The sequence below is a fragment of the Psittacula echo genome, assembly GCF_963264785.1.
Source record: "Psittacula echo genome assembly, chromosome: 1".
NCBI classification, from domain to species: domain Eukaryota; kingdom Metazoa; phylum Chordata; class Aves; order Psittaciformes; family Psittacidae; genus Psittacula; species Psittacula echo.
The window spans coordinates 41,676,710-41,697,166 of NC_137735.1; the positions used below are offsets into that span (position 1 = coordinate 41,676,710).

At 42.5% G+C, this 20,457-nt stretch overlaps 2 protein-coding genes across 7 annotated transcripts in view; one reads left to right on the plus strand and one right to left on the minus strand.

The window, feature by feature from the left end:
- Window positions 1-958: 958 nt before the first annotated feature.
- On the plus strand, window positions 959-9,497 carry HPF1 (histone PARylation factor 1; the record flags this gene model as incomplete). Its single annotated transcript, XM_080628286.1, has 8 exons — window positions 959-1,030; window positions 2,557-2,716; window positions 3,973-4,159; window positions 4,639-4,737; window positions 5,743-5,893; window positions 6,609-6,696; window positions 7,303-7,475; window positions 9,366-9,497. Exons 1-8 carry the CDS (start codon window positions 974-976, stop codon window positions 9,495-9,497), a joined length of 1,047 nt encoding a protein of 348 aa, XP_080484412.1. The 5' UTR covers window positions 959-973.
- Window positions 9,498-11,632: 2,135 nt separating this feature from the next.
- CLCN3 (chloride voltage-gated channel 3) overlaps window positions 11,633-20,457 on the minus strand; it is a 63,434-nt gene continuing 54,609 nt past the window's right edge. For 4 of the 6 annotated variants that reach the window (XM_080639001.1, XM_080639000.1, XM_080638998.1 and 1 more), the window contains 3 exons: window positions 18,741-18,957; window positions 16,373-16,448; window positions 11,633-14,674 (listed from right to left, as the gene is read on the minus strand). In XM_080639001.1, the coding sequence (XP_080495127.1) occupies window positions 14,516-14,674; window positions 16,373-16,448; window positions 18,741-18,957 (452 nt within the window). In that variant the 3' untranslated portion in view covers window positions 11,633-14,515. Of the gene's footprint in view, window positions 14,675-16,372; window positions 16,449-18,740; window positions 18,958-19,529; window positions 19,613-20,457 lie in introns of those variants that run through there. The other 2 variants (XM_080639002.1, XM_080639003.1) reach the window with 2 other exon arrangements.

The window sequence follows — 20,457 nt, forward strand, 5'->3', positions numbered from 1 at the left end:
TCAGCAGTATACTTGAGTGGATGTTGCATAATATGATCATGTGCTTTTCTAAACTGAGGAGTGTGTCCCACTTGCTGCATGTTATACACTGCTGCCTTGATTTGCTCATTGCAACAGAAATTACATGACATTTTTATATTCCTGGCAGCTGTCAAATGCTAAAGTGGAGGCTCAGAGGCCTGGTTTTTGTTTTGTTTTGGGTTTTTTCCCCCCTCCTTTTCCTGTGTACTGAAAACTAGTATCGCTTCCCCTCTTTTGTATACCTTTAGCTCTGAAGGGAACGATTCCATCTGATTCAGGTAACTTTTTATCTGTCTCACCCCAATACACTAACCTAACTCGTATTACAGGAATCTGCACCTATATGTAATTAGGGGAAAAAAAAAAAAAAAAAAGAAAAATAAAATCAGTCTTGACAGTGCCTATGGGCAGCCCTGAGGTGACCTAGCCTACCACTGAGGACACACGGCTGTTAGCTTCCCAGGCTTATCTCTAGCACCCAGCTCCGGCCATAGCCGTGTGCGCCATTGAGAGCTAACCGCGTTCCTTCTCTCCTCACCTCGCTCCCCCCTCAGACGCTGTGGTGCTTCCTCTGTCCTGGGGCTAACGCAGCCGACGGGGTACCGCTGTGCCCCCCACTAACCCTCCTCCTCTTGCCCGCAGCTCCGTGCAGGCGCTGATGCCTAGATACACACCCGCGCACTGCCTTTGTAACGGCGCTTATTCACCTTACAAGCAAGGTGTCATGGGGGCACAGAGAGCCGCTGTGCCCCAAGTCGCCCTATTCCCCTCAGCAGCCGCTCCCACCGCCGACCCGCCGCGGCCGTTAACGGCCCGCCGCGCGAGCAGGCAGGCGCGGCCTAGCCGTGCGCGCGCCCACGCCGCCACGACCCTGCGCACGCGCGGAGTCGCAGGGTGCGACCTCGGAAGCGGCGGGGCGGGAGGGCTTGCGCGCGATGCTGGTGGCGGGAGCATGACAGGTGACGGGAAGCGGCGGCCGCGCGGCGCGGCGGGCCCGGCCGGAGAGCAGGTGGCCGTTAGCGGGCGAGCGCAGGGCGGGGGTGGCTTGAGGGGGGGCGGTTGCTGAGGGGGCCGAGCCTGAGGCGCTCCCGGGGCGGGGGGCTTGCTCCGAGGCCTGCATGGAGCCGGGTGCCTTGTGAGAGAGCCGGGCCTGTGCCTCCCTGCCCCTCGTTCTAGTGTGCCCCGCAGTCCGAGGAAAGGCCCGGGGCCCTTCGTTCTCCGACGCGGGAGCTTCGCCTTTATACTTGGGCTTCTCCCGGCCACCGCGGCGTCCCAGGTGTGCTGTAAACAGCAACAGCCTCAGTGCCAGGGGGTGTCTGCGGCAGGGAACGGGCGCTGCTGATGTAGTTAGCTATCTGATGGCAGCCTGCTTCGGAGGTGAAAGGTACCTCATTGTACTGCCCTAGCAAGAGAAAAGAAACCTTGCTTTTCTTCATCATATTCTTTAAACCAAGGGCAGAATGAGTCCTGCCAGCTCTTGGAGCCTTACATGGGATGAGTAGTTGAGGTTACCACTGAAGTGGTGTGTGCGCCTGGATGGATCATTTCCTAGCCTGTTCATGTTACATCACTTGTTTTAAAACAACTTAAACCTTAAGCTACTTTTAACGGGCTATGCTGTAAATTACACCAGCTCAGATGCTAAATTGAGTAGTTTAGATAGTGCAGACTTGGAATATTTTTGTAGTGTCATTTAACCAGATGTGGCAAGATAGCATCCCTACTTCCAGCTCTCTGTAAAACACGTGGGTTTGTTGGATGCAAGTTGCTGTGTGATTGGAAACAGTCCTTTCAAAGTCATGTAGAACTTAGATGAAACTTTGGTATTGCTTAGTCCTTTGCTTGAATAACTAATTGAAGAATGGGTCTGACTGAAGAATAGTGTTGGAAATAAGTAACCTCAAGGACGTTAGGCTTTGTTAGCAACTATAGAGAAAAGGAAATTCCTAAGATAAGCTTTGTGAGAACAGCCTGGGGGTTACTGATATGACAACGATCCTAAAACAAAGTGATGAAGAAATAACCACCAGGGGTCCCAAAGCCCACTACCACATTTTACTGTGCATGCAGGAGGCCTTATCTAAAAGTATGATGTAATGTATATAATCTAATGAATATGTATGTTTAAGGACAATAAGATCACAGCCTGGTTGGTGCTTGGAAGAGACATGTTTGGAGGAGCTATCCCCTGTGTCTCTCAGCGCCGCAATAAAGAATACCTGCTTGTCAACTTAAAACTTTGTTGGCGAGTTCCTGGAGATTTCTCCATATCACTAATAAAAGTGCTTCCATTGGTTATACTGGGCCATTAATATCAAAGTAGCATTTGGCAGTGTTATGTCTCCAGATAATGCACTTTTGAGGGAATCTGTCCAAAATAGATGTTCTAATCAGTACATAGATGGTTTTAAGTAACAAGCATGACTTAATGCTCTTAATCATTGTTCCTTTTTTAATACAGAAGCTTTGTAAAATACTTCAGTAGAACTGACAGCAACTAAAATAACTTTGAGTTTGTTGTTTTTTAAACTGCAGTGTGAAAAAAATGGAGGTATCAAGAAGAGAAGATCAAATCAGGCAGATACTGCTGACAGTCTTCGTCAAGAAGCAGAAACGTGCTATCGGCTTACACTGCCTGAAGACTTCTACCAGTTTTGGAGGTTTTGTGAGGAACTAGACCCTGAGAAACCAAGTGGTGGGTTTTGAAATATTTTTTAAGTTTTCTGAATTTCATTCTCAAAACCAGCCTGAAGACAGGCCAACTAGAGCTGCTCAGATGCTTTCTAATCACAGAATCACAGACTGATTTGGGTTGGAAGGGGCCTTAAAGATCATCTAGTTCTAACTCCCCCTGCCATGGGCAGAGACACCTTCCACTTGACCAGGTTGCTCCAAGCCCCATCCAACCTGGCCTTGTTCTAGTGTCCCGCCACTCTTAGAGTAAAGAACTTCTTCCTAATGTCTAATCTGTATCTCCGCTCTTTCATCTTAAAGCCATTCCCACTTGTCCTGTTACTTGCACCTGAAAAAAGCCCCTTTCCAGATTTCTTGTATGCCTCCTATAAGTACTAGAAGGCTGCTCTAAGGTCTCCCCAGAGCCTTCTCTTCTGCAAGCTGAAAAAACCCAACTCTCGCAGCTTGTCCTCATAGGAGAGGTGCTCCAGCCTTCTGACCATTCTTGTGGCCTCCTCTGGACTCACTCAAGCAGCTCCACCTTACACTTGTGTTTGGGGGCCCTAGAACTGTACACAGTGCTCCAGGTGGGGTCTCATGAGAGCAGAGTAGAGGGGCAGAATCACCTCCCTCAACCTGCTCGTCACACTCCTTTTGATGCAGCCCAGCACACAGTTGGCTTTCTGGGCTGCGAGTGTACGCCATCAGCTCATGTTGAGCTTTTTGTCAACCATCACCCCCAAGTCTTTCTCCTCAAGAAAAAGGCTGCTCTGTCCCTTTCACCCCCAGCCTGTATTGATACTTGGGGTTGCCCTGACCCAGGTGCAAAACCTTGCACTTGTCTTCTTTGAACGTGATGAGGTTCATTCACATGGGCCCACTTCTTGAGTTTGTCTGGGTCTCTCTGCATGACATCCCTGCCCTCCAGCATGTCCACTGCACCACACAGCTTAGTGTCGCAGCAAACTTGTTGAAGGTGCACTCAGTCCCACTGTCTCTGTCATTGATGAGATACTAAGTCAGTATCTCAGTACAGACCCCTGAGGGACCCCACTCATCACTGATCTCTATCTGGACACTGAGCCGTTAACCACTACTTACGAGAAGTGTAATAACTGAACTCTATCTGAGTAAAAGCATGTCTCAGCTTTGCTTGTATGCAAAACAGAGTGTTTGACTGTTTGGATTTCTGGAAGCTTTCGATACCTTAGTGACATAGGACTTTGGTTTAGGTATGCACCCACCAGAAAGTGAACCACTTCATGTTTTGCTTTTCAGATGCACTTGTGTCAAGTGTTGGACTTAGGCTGGTTGGGCCATATGATATTCTTGCTGGAAAACACAAAAAGGCAAAATCAACAAATCCAGACTTCAGTCTTCATTGGAGATTCTTCTATGATCCCCCAGAATTCCAGACTATACTTGTTGCGGATAGCAAAACACAGTATCACATGGGGTATTTCAGGTATTTATATATGCTCTTGCTGGACTGTAATTAGGTGTAGCTTTTTTTCCTCTTTTTTTTCACAAGAGTTTAGAGTTTTGCACTATGACCAAACAACAATCTCTCTCTCCTGTAGCAGGATATTAACACATGGGTTGGTATCATGTAGTAAAAAGGATCACAGATTTGAAGACTAGATTTAAATATTTATTGAACTAGCCCCTAACCCTCATTAACCTTTAACTCATGCCATGATACCTAGGAAGTAAAAGTCAAACCTTATAAGGGGAATGTGTGTTTTCTCTGCATGTAGTAATACAAGTTCCTTTCAAAGCCATGCTGTAAGGCTTTAGAGCTTTAGATCTAAGGGTGTTTGATGTTAGGTTTCTGAATGAGATGGCAGCATGGTGAGGAGGCAAATTAATCCCACTTTGAAATATGAGAAATGGACACGGCTTGACTATTTCTGTGGTTTTTTTTTTTTTTTTTTTCATAAATAGGGATGTTCCAGATGAGCTTCCAGTGTGGGTTGGTGCAAATGAAGCCAAGAAGAGCTGTGTGATTTCACAAGTTGGTGATAATGTCTTTGCTGCAGTCAAGTAAGGTCCCTTTTTTATACATAAAGGGTAAAGTGGAAGAGAAACTATTAATTGGGACACATGAATAATGCAGCTAACTTATTACATACCTTTCCCAAGAAATCCTTATTCTTCTGCTCATGCTAGCAAGTTCTAAGGTACTCTCAAAAGCATTAATAGGCTTCTAGACCCTGTTTTGTTTTTACAAATGTGTTAATTATCTCATTCTTTTCATATATTGGGAAGGATATGCTCTATAGTAAAAAAAGTGCCCGCCAGGTGTGTTAAAATATTTCATAAGTAGGAAGGGCATCTCAAACAGTGGTGAAGGAAACCTGGCTATTGTACTAAATGAGTATCTTGTAGCTGTTGTTTTTGCCTCCATAAAAATATGTAATTTTCATATATAATGAGTAGCTACAAGAAGTACCATTTCTGACCTGGGGCAGGGTAATATTTATGTGGGCATGTAATTCAGTATGATTCATGAAGGTTTACATGGTCCTGCATCATGAATGTAAACAAGAGATTTCATCAGCTGTCAGTAAAAAAATGAAAAGCTTTCTAAGCACAGACATGTCAGTAACAGAAGAATAGCTTCTGCAAAAGAACCCATGTGTACAGCAGAGTTAAATGAGGACGTTTGTTTTGAAAGCACCATGATGAACCTCATGAATATGTATTTGTGTGTGTGACTTGGATGACAAAGAGTGTATACAGCACTGAAGCAGCAAACTGAGTTCTTAAGATAGTAAGATGAACAGCCAGTGAGTTCAGGAGAATCTTCAGCACCTGCAGGTTGCATAAACTGTACTGTAATGCAAAAAAGGTGGGAAATGCCAAAGTACCATCTGTGACAAACTTGTTTAATTTCCTGTTGTTAAGAGGCTTACATTCCCAAGTCTGTGTGTATAAATAAACCCATGACTGCTGATCTTCATTATAAGATTTGGAGGTTTAGTGATTAGAAGGCTATATGTTTGTTTTCTGTTAAGCTCTTTGAAGACGTGTTTCTTCTGTTTGCAGATTATTTTTGTCAAAGAAACTTAAGGAAGTGACTGATAAAAAGAAAACTGCTATTTTGAAAGACATAGATGAAAAACTAACAAGAACAGCAAAAGAGCTGGGTTATTCTCTGGAACAAAAAACGGTGAAGATGAAACAGAGAGATAAGAAAGTATGACTTTCTGATCCACTGGAGAGAATGAAGTTCTGTTATACTTCATAATTTACTTGCTTGTTTCTTTTATTTATTTTTTTTATTCAATTCTTTTTAGTTAGTAGGAATGCTTTGTTTAGGAATTTCCAGGGCTAATCAGCACTCTCAAACTTTGGGAAAGGGGAGATCAGTACAAGTGTGTTGCAAATAATAGGATTAAATCAGAACACTTTATTCTTGTAAACCATAGCTTGGCATTCCCATTAAAACAAAAGCCAGGGATATAGTAAAAAAACCTGTAACAAAGGGGGAGCATGGAGAAAACTGCTTTGAAGTGAATATTCTTGTAAACAGTTGGGTTGGATCTTTTGGAAGCAGAACCATTAAGGATGATATGGATAACAGGGGTTTTAGCATACCTGTCAGAAATAATTATAGTAGGAAGTGACTAAATAACTATAGTATCGTACTACACAGGTGACTACAAGGATTTCTAGATTTCAGGATGTGACTGAAATGGAGTTTGCAGTTCTTTTAAACTTCAATACTCAAAAGTAACTTCCATACAAATTAAGGAATTCCAGGACATGAAATGAAGTTCCTGTCCTGGAGCCTGGACACTGTGTTTAGGTTTGACCATCAGCAGTCAGGTGTTAATGCTGTTTAGTAAGGTGAGAAGTTTTATGTCACATTTTTAACTTACAGCACTGTATCCCATTTCCTGTCTCTTTAGGTGGTGACCAAAGCATTTCACGGAGCAGGCCTAGTTGTTCCTGTAGACAAAAATGATGTTGGATACAGAGAGCTTCCTGAAACAAATGGTAAATATCTTGGTTACTGTATTCTTTGCTTTACTGAACAAGCCTCAGTCATAAAGCTACTGTGCAAAAAACAAACTGCATTCATATTTCCTCCTGGAAAGAATATGAGTGGTTGGAGTAAAAAGCAGAAATCTTAATACTTTGAGCTCAAATATAATTTTTCTTTAAATGACTCAGATGGCAATCAATGAAGCATGCTAAATCTAAAGTAATAATTCCTGAAGGAGTAGTTTAGACACCTTTCTGTTTTGTATTGGCACAGCCATGCAGGAGGCAGATCCAAAAAACCTGATCTGTGTTCAGGGATTTGTGGATGTGTTTCTCATGCTCCCTCTTCTCCCAGTGTTCTAACCAGAATTAGTTCCTTCATGCAGGTTCACCACACAAAAGCTTGTCTCTGTCATGGGGAACTGGGATGGGTGGGCATAGGGCAAGAGTGAGCAGCAAAGGAAAGGGGGAAAGCTCTTTTACCAGCAGCTCAGGATGTGCCCAACTGGATGTCATGTAAGTATGACACACAAGTATGTTTTTCCCACAAAATACCTCTGTAAAACATTGAATTTCTTTCTTTAAACATCTAAATATTTCTGCTTTTGTGTTCTGCAGCTAATCTGAGGAGAATTTGTAAGGCCATTGTTGATGCTTCTACTGATGATGAGAGGCTGAAGGCCTTTGCACCCATTCAGGAAATGCTGACCTTTGTTCAGTTTGCTAATGATGAATGTGACTATGGGATGGGCTATGAACTGGGTATAGACCTGTTCTGCTATGGATCACATGTGAGTACTGCAGCCACCGTATGTCACAAAATTACCTTGTGTTTTTGTGCATGGACTGGGGGTTGTTTTGTGTTGTAGATCTTGATTCCCAACTCTGTTGCATGATTGGTTGTCCCTAAGAATCATGGAAGTCTACAAGAATACTCTTAATTTGTGAAGACTGTTTAAAAAGTCACACTTAGGAGATCATGCCATGTTAAATTTAAAATTGCTTGTATGACAGCACAATTTTGCAATTCACAAGCATTTAAACAGCATTTAACTGTTGTGATTTGATGTAAGACAATGAGTTCTCATTTGAGCCCCGCAAGTGCAGAATGTCTGACCCAGAGACATTGAATAACTGTAGCCTCCTGTCCCCAACTGCTTGTGTAGGCACAAGTGCTATATTCAGCTAGGTCAGGAAACAGACTGATGTTTGTAGTAACCCCAGCTGGAGAAATCTGAACCTCAGCCAGCTGCTCGGCTCCAGGGAGAGCTGCATATGGCTGTGTAAGAGACCTCCCAGTGTGTGCCTTGTTCTGGCTCTGTTGGCAAAGGATGTCATAAATAAGCTGATGGACTTACCAGCACTTAGTCACACGTAGAAATTACACTTAACGCTTTTTGTGTGCGATTAGCCACTGCCCTGATGAAAAGGATCATCCTTGTAATAAATCCATAGCTAGGAAATAATGTACAAAGAAGCTTCAACATCACTGTAGAAGAATGGCTGGTCATAGAAAAACCCATGAAGAAGAGCTGCTTTTAGTAAAAACATGATTGGCTAAGGGTGGCTCCAGAGTGTCATGTGGAAAGGTGAAAACCTCAAAGTGCTAAATGTAGGCCCAAAAAAAGCTGTCCTAAACACCAGTCAAAATACTTAGGCACTGAAACAAAGGAAAATTCTCTGATCTTTCCACACAGTTAAATTACTGATGTGTTTCTTAGGCTTCTTGCCCTGTAGCATCCAAGAATGTGTTCTGTTTTACCCTGCTTATTTTGGACCCTTCAGCAACTTGCTGCTTCAGCTGCTTAATTCCTTCGTACATCTGAAGGGGCAGTGAAGACAACAGTTATTTCAGTTGTATTTCAGCTGAGTAGATGAAGACAAACCCTTGTCTTTGATGCTTTGTGCTTCTCGGCACGAGATTAACCACTGTCCAACTCCTGCCATGACAAATTAAGTCTTCACAGTGCTGTGACATATCCTGAGATCTATGTTAGGCAGCAGTTTGAAACAAAAAGTTGTAGTTTAGTAACTTTTTAGAAAAGAGAAACCTTCCTTCATTTTCTAGTTTAGTAAACAGAAATTTAAAACAGTGGCTTCACACACAGCTTGCAACAAGGCTTGGTCCCAGTGTTTTGGCCTGTCTGTGGATACTTTGAGCTTACTGGTTCTGGCTGGACCCTGGCTGTCCCCTTGCTTACAGAGCCAGAAGGAACACCCACACTGTAGCTGTAGTGCAAGACATGGGAAAGAACCTCTTCCCCCTCAAATGCAAGATATGTAATGGTTACAAGTACAGTAACTATCACAAATTCTAAATACTCATGTTCACTGGAAGCACTTAAATGGCTCCTGTACATACCATCCTCATCCCCTTGAACTGTGGAGTGTGACAGGATGTGGGGCTTTAGCCAGAGGCTGGGCAGCTGCGGGCCTTAATGATAGTTGTCATCTTGTGTGCTGCTGAAAATGTATGCCCGTCTCTCCCTTGCAGCCGTTGAGGTAACCCAGTTTGACCTTGCTGTGGTGGTTACTGATGTAGCATGTGTATGTGGTCTGAGTACAGTTTTGCAGCTGAAGAGTGCAGCTTGCCCCAGGCCCAGCCTAGAGGTGCAGTGCCTCTGGCTGTGAGGGCAGAGCCACTGACCGCCGGCCGCTGTTGTTTTCCCTCTCTCCCGCAGTACTTCCACAAGACGGTGGGCCAGCTGCTGCCCCTGGCCTACACGCTGCTGCAGAGGAGCCTGTTTGCCGAGATCATTCAGTCACACTTGGCCAACCGGCGGGAGGAGCCGCTGGACCAGCTCGCGCCCTGAGCCGTGCAGCGGTGCCCCGGGGCGGCTGTCTCCTTTGTGTCCCTGTCCGTGTGTCCGTGTGTCCGTCCGTGCCCTTTTGTACTGCGCGGCCGCGCGCCTGCGGTCAGTAAAGCTTTCCTAAGGCAGCCGGCTGCCCCCTGTGCTGCTGTGAGCCCCGCGCGGGTAAGGGGATGGTGGTGGCGCACCCAGCGCATGCGCGGAGGGGAGGAACATGATGCAGGGCAGCGCTGGGGCACCCGCCCGGGAGCGGGGACCCTCCAAAGCACCGAGACTGGCGGCTTCCAGCCCGCGCTGGGTTCCCCCCGGGTGCCCGCTCAGCAGAACCCTGCCCCTGGGTCCGGCAGCCTCGGTCCGGAAGAGTGGTGGTGCCGGGAGCGCTGCCTGTGCTGTTCTTGCTGCTGCCTGGCAGCTGGCGTTACTGCGCAGCTGGCCGTTACGAGGCATGGAACAGGCTTGCCACTGTTGTCACGTTTCCTAGAGACAGCGGTAGGCGGGGGGCTCGGGGGCGGTCTTTCCATGCATTCGGTGGATTCGTTGGTGCAGTACAGTTGCAACCTGCCACTTGGATCTACCCAACTCCGTTTTCTTTGCTGCCGTTATACAATTCTTCAAGTCTGCCCTCCCAGGCAGGTAAACCTTTGGTTACAGCAGTGTTCCCTTCTGTGTGAAAACAAACCACGAAATCGGCTCCAGCAGCTGCATTGGCTGTGGGTTACCAGGAATGGATGGGATTAAAAACCAGCTAACTGATGTTACCAGGTAAGTTAAAAAATCCACTGCAGTTGCTGCCTTGTTAGTGAGAGAAAGCCACTGTTTTCACTAATCGGGACAGAATTGAGGTCAAAATTAATTGTTTCCAAGCTCCTTGGTCTGCTGCTTATTTCCTGCTACTGCATGTAAGAGTTTCATCCTTGGGCAACTGCTTGAAGTAACAGTCAGAAACCAGGGATGAACAGTGCCTGCTCTGTCTTGCAGGCTGCCAGTGTACAGTGACCTGTCCTGTAGCAGGTCACATCGCTGCTGCTGCTGACAGCAGCACTGATAAGGATCACAGGCTGGTAGCAACATGCTCGTATTTCAAAGCTGTCACTATCTTTTTAAGCAAAGGTTTGTACTTCGAAAGGTCCCATCCAGCATAAACTAATTCACAATGCAGGTTAAGAGTTCTGCAAAAGTGTCTACAGTTTTAAATGCAAAATACATTCACGTGCCACATCTACTTTGGTATACCTGACACCCCCACTCCTTTCACTCAGCGTAGACATGTTCCATTTATTCAAACAGAAGCACTAGCGTATGTGGACACTTCCATGGGCCCAGAATTTAATGTTTTATAATAGGAGGTACTTGAAATTTCAGTCTTGCTCCTCCTTACTTTTTAGGTTCCAAGTTGTCCTGGGTTCAGCAGTAGCAGTCATTTTTCTCCTTCTTAGTAGCTGGTGCAGTGCTGTGTTTTTGACTTTCAGCCTGGGAACAGCGCTGATAACACCGATGTTTTCAGTTGCTGCTCAGTAATGTTTACTCTGAGCAAGGACTTTGTGAGTCTCATGCTCTGCCAGGGAAGAGGGGAAGCCGGGAGGAAGCAGAGAGAGGACACCTGACCCAAACTAGCCAAAGAGGTATTCCATACCACAGCACGTCATGCCCAGGATGTAAACTGGGGGCAGTTACCCAGAAGGGCTGGATCACTGCTGGAGTTGGGCTGAGTATTGGTCAGTGGGTGGTTAGCGGTTGTATTCTCTTCCCTTGTTATTTCCCTTATCATTATTATTGTTGGTGGTAGCAGTAGGGGTTTGTGTTATACCTTAGTTACTGGACTGTTCTTATCTCAACCCATGGGAGTTACATTCTTTCGATTCTCCTCCCCATCCCTCCAGGAGCAGGGGGGAGTGAGCAAGCAACTACGTGGTTCTGAATTACTGACTGGACTTAAACCATGACACAAGTATAAGTGACCTTTATATGAATCCCCTATAACTCACAGAAGTAACAGGAACTCTTTTTTTTTTTTTTCATTTGCTTACTGGTTTTGTATGTAAAATTTCTAGTGGTTAACTTTTTCCCAGGGAAAATAGATACAGAAATCAACAGAAATACTGGTAGTGAAAACAACAGCAAAACAGGACAGAACAATAAATGGTCATACAGAAGTTTTTAATGTTTGATTTAAATCATCACAGTAATCAGAGTTTTTACTGCAATGATATGCAGCTCTACCACACTATTATAAATAAAAACATTAAGATCAACATTAAATACAGCCCTAGGCAACATCACAGATTAACAAAGAATGCATTCTTCATGAACCAGTAACTGAATGGTTTAAAGAAAACCTAAAAAATGCTGACATTTCCCCTCCCATCCACCACATTCATGTTTTTCCAAACTGGTAACTTGAGTAAGGCGCTGGAAGCTGTACGGTTGAGAACTTGTGTTGCACAGCACAGGCAAACAGACTTCATTATAAGAACCTCTGACGCATGTTTTAAATGTCAACAGGGAAAGCTTAGCAGGTAAGAAGAGAAAAGAGATGCACAATTTCTATGCAGCACTTGGCATCCATACTGAAATTCTGAAACACAGCAGGGGTGTGAACTGCACTTCAGATAGTCTGCAGAATCATATGGACAGCTGTGTTTTATGAGAACATCAGCCACAGCAGAGGTTTCAAACTGGTTTAAAACAGGGTTTATAGGTGTAGTGTATTTATATTCTTACACTGTATGAAAAAGACACCAGAACTCAGCAGCATGGACAACTTGCAGAGCTGCCTCTGGGAATGGCCATATCCTGCTCATTATGTAGCTTCCTCTGCAAAGTTCCTTCAGGCTGATGATGCAACAGAACTGATTCTGAACCGCAAGCACTGACTTCATGTGGAGGAATACAGCTGGTTCTGCAACCCTCCCACCTTAGCACAGCTAAATGCCCTGTTTCAGGGGCTTTTGTAATACTGGGGCTGATAACCATGAGCCCACTGGCACATTTTGCTTCCTACTGGTTCCCATTGCTGCACAAGATGAGATGATGACTGTAGATGGCAGTTTTATACTCAAAACAATTGCTAAAACAGTAGAGCACTTAAGCACAGGAAATTGTTTTACATTTGCCAAAAGTACCGGAATGCCAATTCAGTATCTTATTATGCTTAAAATCTACCAAGTACTTTGCAAATAAAGACATTTGTGGTAACTCTGCTGAATGCCTTAGAGATACCTAGGATTGTTATTTTGGACTTTTACAATCTATATGCTTACAACTTTTGAAGTCTTGGGAGTGTAATTGTTAAAAGAAGGAAATTTTGCCTAATCCTGTATTCTAAAGCATGATTTTTGTCAGTCAGATTTGATTCTCCCCCTGCCCCTGAGGCTTACAGCATGTTGCCTTTTCTCCTCTGCGTGTGCTTGTGGCGGCTTGTTATAATGACTATGAAACAATCTAGTGATGGAAAGAAAGTTAGGGACCTGCCGGTTCATCTGCCAGCATGTGTGCTGCTGCTGAATGTTGAAGTTCTGCCAGAGTTTCAAGTACTAGATTTGGTTCTGCCCCGCTGCTCACCTCCTGTAGCTATGTATCATTTACACCTCTATACACTTGGAAAAGAAAAGAGAAAAAGTCAAAAGCAATCTAATACTTATTACAGTTGCTTTCCTGCTATTATTTTTAAACCCTGCAGTTTTTAAAAAAAAAAATTTTACTATTCCTGTTCCAGTTATCTGCTAGTAAAGGGAAAAGGAAACCTCAAGGTAACGGCAGTGAGAGTTATATCTGAAAATGATCTTGCGCGTGTTGGATCATAAAGAAACCATTTTGTTTCAACCCTTCATCTAGTTGTAAACATTTGCTAATCCTCCACTCCGTGTAGAGGATTATGAATGATTCTATAAAATCACATTAAAAAGGTAATTAGTTATGTGAGATATTAACTAATTCATATTTAATAATTTTTAATCCATACAAATATAAATAAAGAATGGGAAAACCTCAAGAAAAATAATATACATTTAGTGCAAGTTATGAGTTACATTTCTTCTTACCATGTCAGCAGTGGAACAGCGTTTGTGGAGAAGAGGAAAATAAAAATTACCTTTCTCAAATTTTACAGGGGGTGGGGAAAGATCTCCAGTGTTGTAGCATGCAGTTTTACCAGATAACACATATACAGAATTGTTCCAGCTCTTAACTAGTAGAATAGCAGTATTTATCCTTATACTGCACACCATTGGTATATATCATAGTGTTTTCAATAATACAAAAATTGCATAAGACCAGGGTCACATTATTGATATTTTCTGCAGCAAAACCAGTATCTTCCTTTGAAACACTCATTTTGTCTGGTTTTAGTTTTTCTCCTACCCCAACAGCACACGGGTTGAAAGGAGCCTTGCACAGTTCTCACAAGGTATTACCTGTTCAGTCTGGTTTTGTTGCAGTGCATCTGTACCGCCCCAAGCATTTCATGATGTACAAACTTACACGATTAATGGCACAAGAAAAACCTCCCTTGTGATCAAACCTCAGTAACTCACAGTACATCTCAATATGAGAAACAACTGCTTCAAAAGGGCACACCAATTTTAAAGAGGCTTTGTTACGGCTCAGGAGAGAGAGAAATAAAGCTCTTCTGGAATGTAGAAAGGTGACATGTAGTAATACATTTCATGAGTTAACACAACAGTTTCAATGGTGAAAAGGGCAAGACCTTTCAGTCTCTGTAAGATGGCTCAAATTGGAATGATCCCTCCAGAAACAGGGATTAAGAACACATCTCTTCAATGCTGAAGTACCAGGCTGGGGCTGGAGAATTGTGCCACCGCGCATGGCTCACCCACTGCACTATCATGGCAGACCTGACGTCTCGGGACGCATCCAGTGCAGGACAGCAGCTCTCCCTTCCCATGCTCCCATCAGCCTTCCTCCTCCTTGCCACATATTCCCCCAGACCAACTCCTGATTTCCAGCAGCACTGTCACACAAAAACCCAGCTCTCGTCTCTGATCTTGGAAGCATCCCCCAGACTAAAGTGTTGTGCTATTCAACAAATGAACCTCCTCTTCCGTTTCCTCTCTCTCCTCAGCTATGGGTTTCAGTTGAACATTATTGAGGCGGGGTCTTGGTTTGCCGTCTGGGCCATATGACGGAGGATATCTTTTTTTGTTATAATGCCAAGGAGGCGCCTGAAAAGGATAAATGGAAAATCGGCATTAATCCAAGAAGGAAAAAAATAATAAAGCAGAACAAATCTGTAGCCAAGTCCTTTTTGTTGACAGGAATAGAGCAAAAGTAAAAAGCCTGATTTTCTTATTCAGACAAGAACATTTTATTAATTGAAATATTGAGGAACCACCCATTTGTTAAAAGACAGCAATGCTGAGACACCGTTATCGGATGGTCTCTGACAGCTGTAGTCTGTTTTAATGAAATACAAGGAATACAAGCAGAGCCCATGACAATTTTTTATTTAACTTTTTGTGTCTACAAAAATGAAATTTTGATTAGTGTATGCCAACAAAAAAGTAACAAAAGAGGGACAAAGAAAAAAGAGGCATGAAAAAGAAGTGATATTGATCCCGTTTCATAAGGGAGGCATGTTCCAACCTGGCCATCAGAAGTAACATACCGCTTGATGGCCCAAAATCCTGAGAACAAATCAAACTCCCCTTCCCTTCATTTATAATTTGTAATGATCCTGCCAGTCTGATGCACTGGCTCAGGCTGAACGTGTTCATAGGAGCACACCATATGGGCCACGGAGGTTTTGTAACACAAACATGTTAACCAGGGTTTGGAGTTCACTGCTTTAGAAAACAAATTGAGAATAATAGAATTTTCATTTCCCAATTTCGACGCTGTGCTCTTATGACAGGGTCTGCGTGGCTTTAGAATTGTAACTCTGCTAAATACCAAGAAGGTGGAGACTGTCCAAAAGGATAATATCACAGGAGAAGCAAAGAGCAGAATGAATGAGCTGCTACCCTCGTTACTGTGGTTAGTACATTTCAGTTTGTCATATTAAAGGACGCATGAAATACTTGTGAAATATTAGCATAAAATGAGAACATAATTAGCATGTTTTGCACATAAGCAGCTAAACTTGGTGGGTATGTTTAGTAGAGAGGTAACTAGAAACCCATGTCCAAATTAAGACAAAGTCTACCATCTGGCTAAGGTTAGTTCACAACATCATGGTTAAAACAGTATCTATCAATCAATCGATTGAAGTTAACAGTCCGTATAGTAGCTGCCACTTGGTGGCTTAGGATATCAGTGAACATTTTATAAGGGAGTACATGAATTGCTGCAGGGAACAGCAGCAGAATCACAGGACTTTACATAATATCACGGAATTCACTAAAAATAAGAGTACTTTTAAAAATATCACATTGATCAAGAGGGATTACAGGGAAGATCTAATGCTGTGGTACATTAAAAACGTGCTGGGTTTTGCTTCTCAAAAGACAAGACACTTTGCTATCTGACAGCTATTTAAAGCTGTCAAGGTCAGAAAAAGAAACTGGCATATATGAAAACCTTAATTTGCATTATTAGTCAGGGAAGAAATAGTCCTAGCTGTGCGCTTTCCCACCTGGGGAAATCAGCAGATCAACTGCATGGATCTATGTTACCTCAAGCACAGAAAGTATCAGAGTCTATTGTTTACTTTCCTTTACTGTTGTGATTAACAGTACATCCATATTAAAAGCTTCATTTCTACCAAAGGGTTTTGCACACGTTGTTTTATGGCTTAGTAGAAAGTTTTAGCATAAGATGATTTCATTGTTCAGCCGATGTTATAAAAGCCCTGAACAGTTCACAAGTTTCATGCTTCCTGACTTCTAACGTGTCTAATTATGAGATCTGATATATCTAATCACCAAGGGTTCGACGTGCTGCTTTAGTTGCTCGAGATGCTCTAATATGTTCTTCTTTGTGATGATCCCCAAGACAATCCTGAAACAGATCATGTTATGCTAATAACTGTGTGTGAAATCAAATAAAAAAAAGTTCTATAATGAAAAAGGATTAGAGCAAAAAAGAAGAAAAAGAATGGTTGCAGGAAAGCTAATGAGATGATTCAATGAAAAATGATTTGAAAGTCAGTACCCCTTTCCCAGACTCCTCCCAAAATGCTGAACACAACTGCATCTTCAACCACCCCAGAGCAATATGTTTCTCATATCAAGTACATGGCTTCTCCCTTCTCCCCACATTTACATCTCTTCAGGTTTTAAGAGGCCCTGAAACAAAAATCTCTTTATTTCCTTGGTTTAGCAGTTACTTATTCTCACACATACAGATATTATTCACAATTTTAACAAACCACAGTAAATGAACACAGTAATAACTGTGTGAAGTCATAGCAATTTAGGTTTGAAGCTGCTTTACAGAGCAGTGTTACCTGGTATGCCTACAAACAGACAAATTCAGACAAATTTCTAATTCTTGACAGTATAATCAAGAGCAACTCCCTGGAATATGTATTCTGGTACAAATATAGGAAGAATGAGACTCAGTCTTTATGTAATTCTCTGTCACCAGCACCAATTTCTGCACAGTTCCTATTCCAGTCTGGATTGGAACCAGTACATTGCTGTGTGTCTTTATGTGGGGATGTTCAATTTGCAGGGAATTTGCCAAAACATAGGTTAGTCCTTGCTGTCCACCTGGCTGTATGCCATGGCCAACTACCACTAGTGCTTTACTTATATGATCTTGTAATGGACAGTAGGCTCATGGAACATCACAAGGTTGCAAACTGAAGCAGGACAACAAAAATGAATGTCTGAAAACAGCAAATTATTAAAGCCATCCATACTAGCTGCTGCTTTATCATAGAACAGTTAAAAAATTGAAGTACAGTTTGACATAGCTTTGCACAATTAGGCTTTTTATAGAGTTGATTTTAACATCAATGTCAACGTTTGAGCACTTAACCATGACAGAAACTAAGAAAGAAAATCATCATAGTAAATATTCTTCATTGAAGTTCTATCAGTTCAGTTTCCCTCCCCAAAACAAGAATAATTGCGTGCCTGCACTGACTGTCAGATCATGACGTCCTCTCCCCATGTGAGAAGGGTTTTTAAAGTCATCTATGCTTCTGAAAGCATGCACTTGCCATTCAATACAGGGATGCATTGAAGAGAAAAGCAGAAGGAGAACATTTAAAATAAATTTGTTTTAAAATACACCTGAGAAAATAAACTTGTAAATCAATGTGATATTTGAGTATTTGCCACTTATAGCAGCAATCCTTTTGCCCACAGCAAAGCAAAGGAAGTCCCATCCCTCTTTCAGGTCTCTTGAGTTTTTCCCATAGACACTGATCCTAAATAAGGTGGATTAGCAGACTATGTTTCACTCCCCAGGTGCCTTCAAAGACATGCTAAAGAGAAAGTAAGACAATGTGGTAGGAGGTGCAATGTGTGTCAAGGAAAACAGAATGTTAAAGGAACAGCTACACAGAAAAAGATCATGTAAAAAAAGAAGTAGTAGTTTAGATAAGAGACATTTATAATGAACATTTATGTTTCCATGCCTGGGGCTGACTTATTTAGTAGGTAGTCACATGACAACTCCCTATAGTACCATTACAAACATTCTAAATCTTAAAATTAGAATAGAATCATAGAATAGTTTTGTTGAGATGCTTTGAAGATGCTTCCAGAACTAGCAGCAGTTACCTAGTTGTTAGTATTCTGAAACCAAGAGCTTGGTGGTAATCACCATCACTGAACTCCAGAAGAGGAGACAAAGACTGAATCATTTTCTCCCACTATTTTTTTTACAAACCCAGGTATTTGTAGATGTCCAACAGAGACACATTGCACAGAACATAGATAAAAATGAGGAAATGCAGGCCTTGGACTGTGTACCACACAACTAAATTGTCTTGTGTGGTGCACACACATGTGGAGGGGTTGTGTCTCTTCCACATGTGTGTGCAACAGCAAGTTGCACACACAAAACTTGCTGAATGAGAGCGAGTTTTTAACAGAACATCTTAAAATAACTGAGATCACCTGCCTGCTTAGGTGGAATATGAGGGAGAAGTAAGAATTTAAGAGTTGTGTCACAGCACACCACCTTCTTAGTGAACAGTTAGGGTCCTCAGTTGCAGTATTAAACTTACGGGTTCCAGTACTGTCATCCTGGTATATATCCTGGTTCAAATACTCTGATCCTGGAAGTGAAAATCATTGTATCTAACACAATGAACAGCGTTGCTGCCACTTAACTCACCCGTTGTGTGTTACAAGGCACTGCCTCAGACCCAGCTTCCGGAAAATATCCACCACTATTTCCATTGGGGTGTGGTCTGTCACGGTGAAAGGGCTCATATCTAGTATGCTTCTAAGCTTCAAAGGCCGAGGGCTTTCTGCTGGAAGCGATGGGGTATGCTGGGCAAAACAGACCCTGGAGCTGCCAACAATCCCTTCCTGCTTCTTTCTAGCACTTTCTTTAAGAAAAAGAGGGAGGGGGAAAACAGCAGAGGAGGAAGAATTTATATTCTTGGAGTAAGATAAGTTAGTGCCAACAGACAGATCAATCAACACTACCTGACTCTGATCTTATTCTCTAGATGTTGAGACTCTGATATATGCTATTTTGATGTGTTTCCATAGCCACTGCTATATGCCTAAATGGGTGTTTGCACAGAAATCATAAAAACCATCTACCATACAGCTTTAGCTATTCTTTGGCTACTACCTTCCTCACTCCAATAAATAACTTTTATTTACTATAAAGAGGTGGAAGGACTTAAAAGAATAAAGTGCAGGAAGCACACAGCTGCTAAAGAAACTATCAAGGGGAAAGCCAATCTCAGCTGACAGTTCTCCTGTCACGATTCCAAGGGCTGGAATTACTGTGGATTTGAAACCAAAGAACTCATTTCTGACCACTCTGAAAATGTTGTCTTCTTGTTTATAATGAATTTATTTAGATTCTTCTGAACCTCTGCCTTTTCACACCTTCATCATCTGGGTGACAACAGCTTCCCCCCCCTATACTCAGAACTATTTCACACAAGGACTCTCTTAAGCCAGACAAAATCCAAGACTGAGCAACTTGCACCATGTGATCTCAGCATGAGCAGCTGAAATGAATCCTACCTGTGAAAGTGTATTATTAGAAGAATGTTCTGTTATTACCAGGTAAATGCAAACTTAAACCAGTATGATGTCTAAAATCATTTCACAGTTTCGAACGCTTCTGTGCATCGTGCACAGTGTAATACTACGGTATACACAGTATTAAAACCATAGGCAGAAGTTTTACTGAAGTAAACAGTGTTGCGTTCACAAAACTTTAGTGGTTTTAAAGTTTCACGATACTTTTGTTTCTGAAGTGTCTGTTAAAGATATAATTGTCAATGTACAATTTTATGAATTAAATAAAAAAATAATAAAAGAAAAAGTAGTTTAAGATGCAATTTCCATCACTGATTTCATGTGCCAGAAGCTACAGTTTTGTAGTGTTTCTTTATGTAACAGTGATTTTTTCCTTTGGTTATGACAGCATCCTCAAAATCCACAGCATTTTTCTTAGCAGCGCGCAAAGCACTGTCACAAGTGTCACACAAGTTCTAATACTCACCCAGAGAACGAGGGCCCAAACAGGGCTTGTTTGCTCATGTGCAAACTTCCTATTACACAAACAAATTGAAAAGCAGAAACCTAAAGTAGTAAATATTTCGCTTATCTCTCCCTAGTACAATTTTAGCTGTAACAACTGTCACAGAGAAGTACAGCATACATTTAAATTTAAAAATTACTTGGACATTTTTAATTCTCACAGAATCCTGCTATTTGAAAATGAGAATTACCCAATTTTAAAGAACAGTGTTAGTGCAGTGCCACCTGAGGAAAAGAAGTACTAGCAGGCCAGGCTGGATGGGGCTTTGAGCAACCTGGTCTGTGGAAGGTGACCTTGCCATGGCAGGGGGGTTGAAACTGGA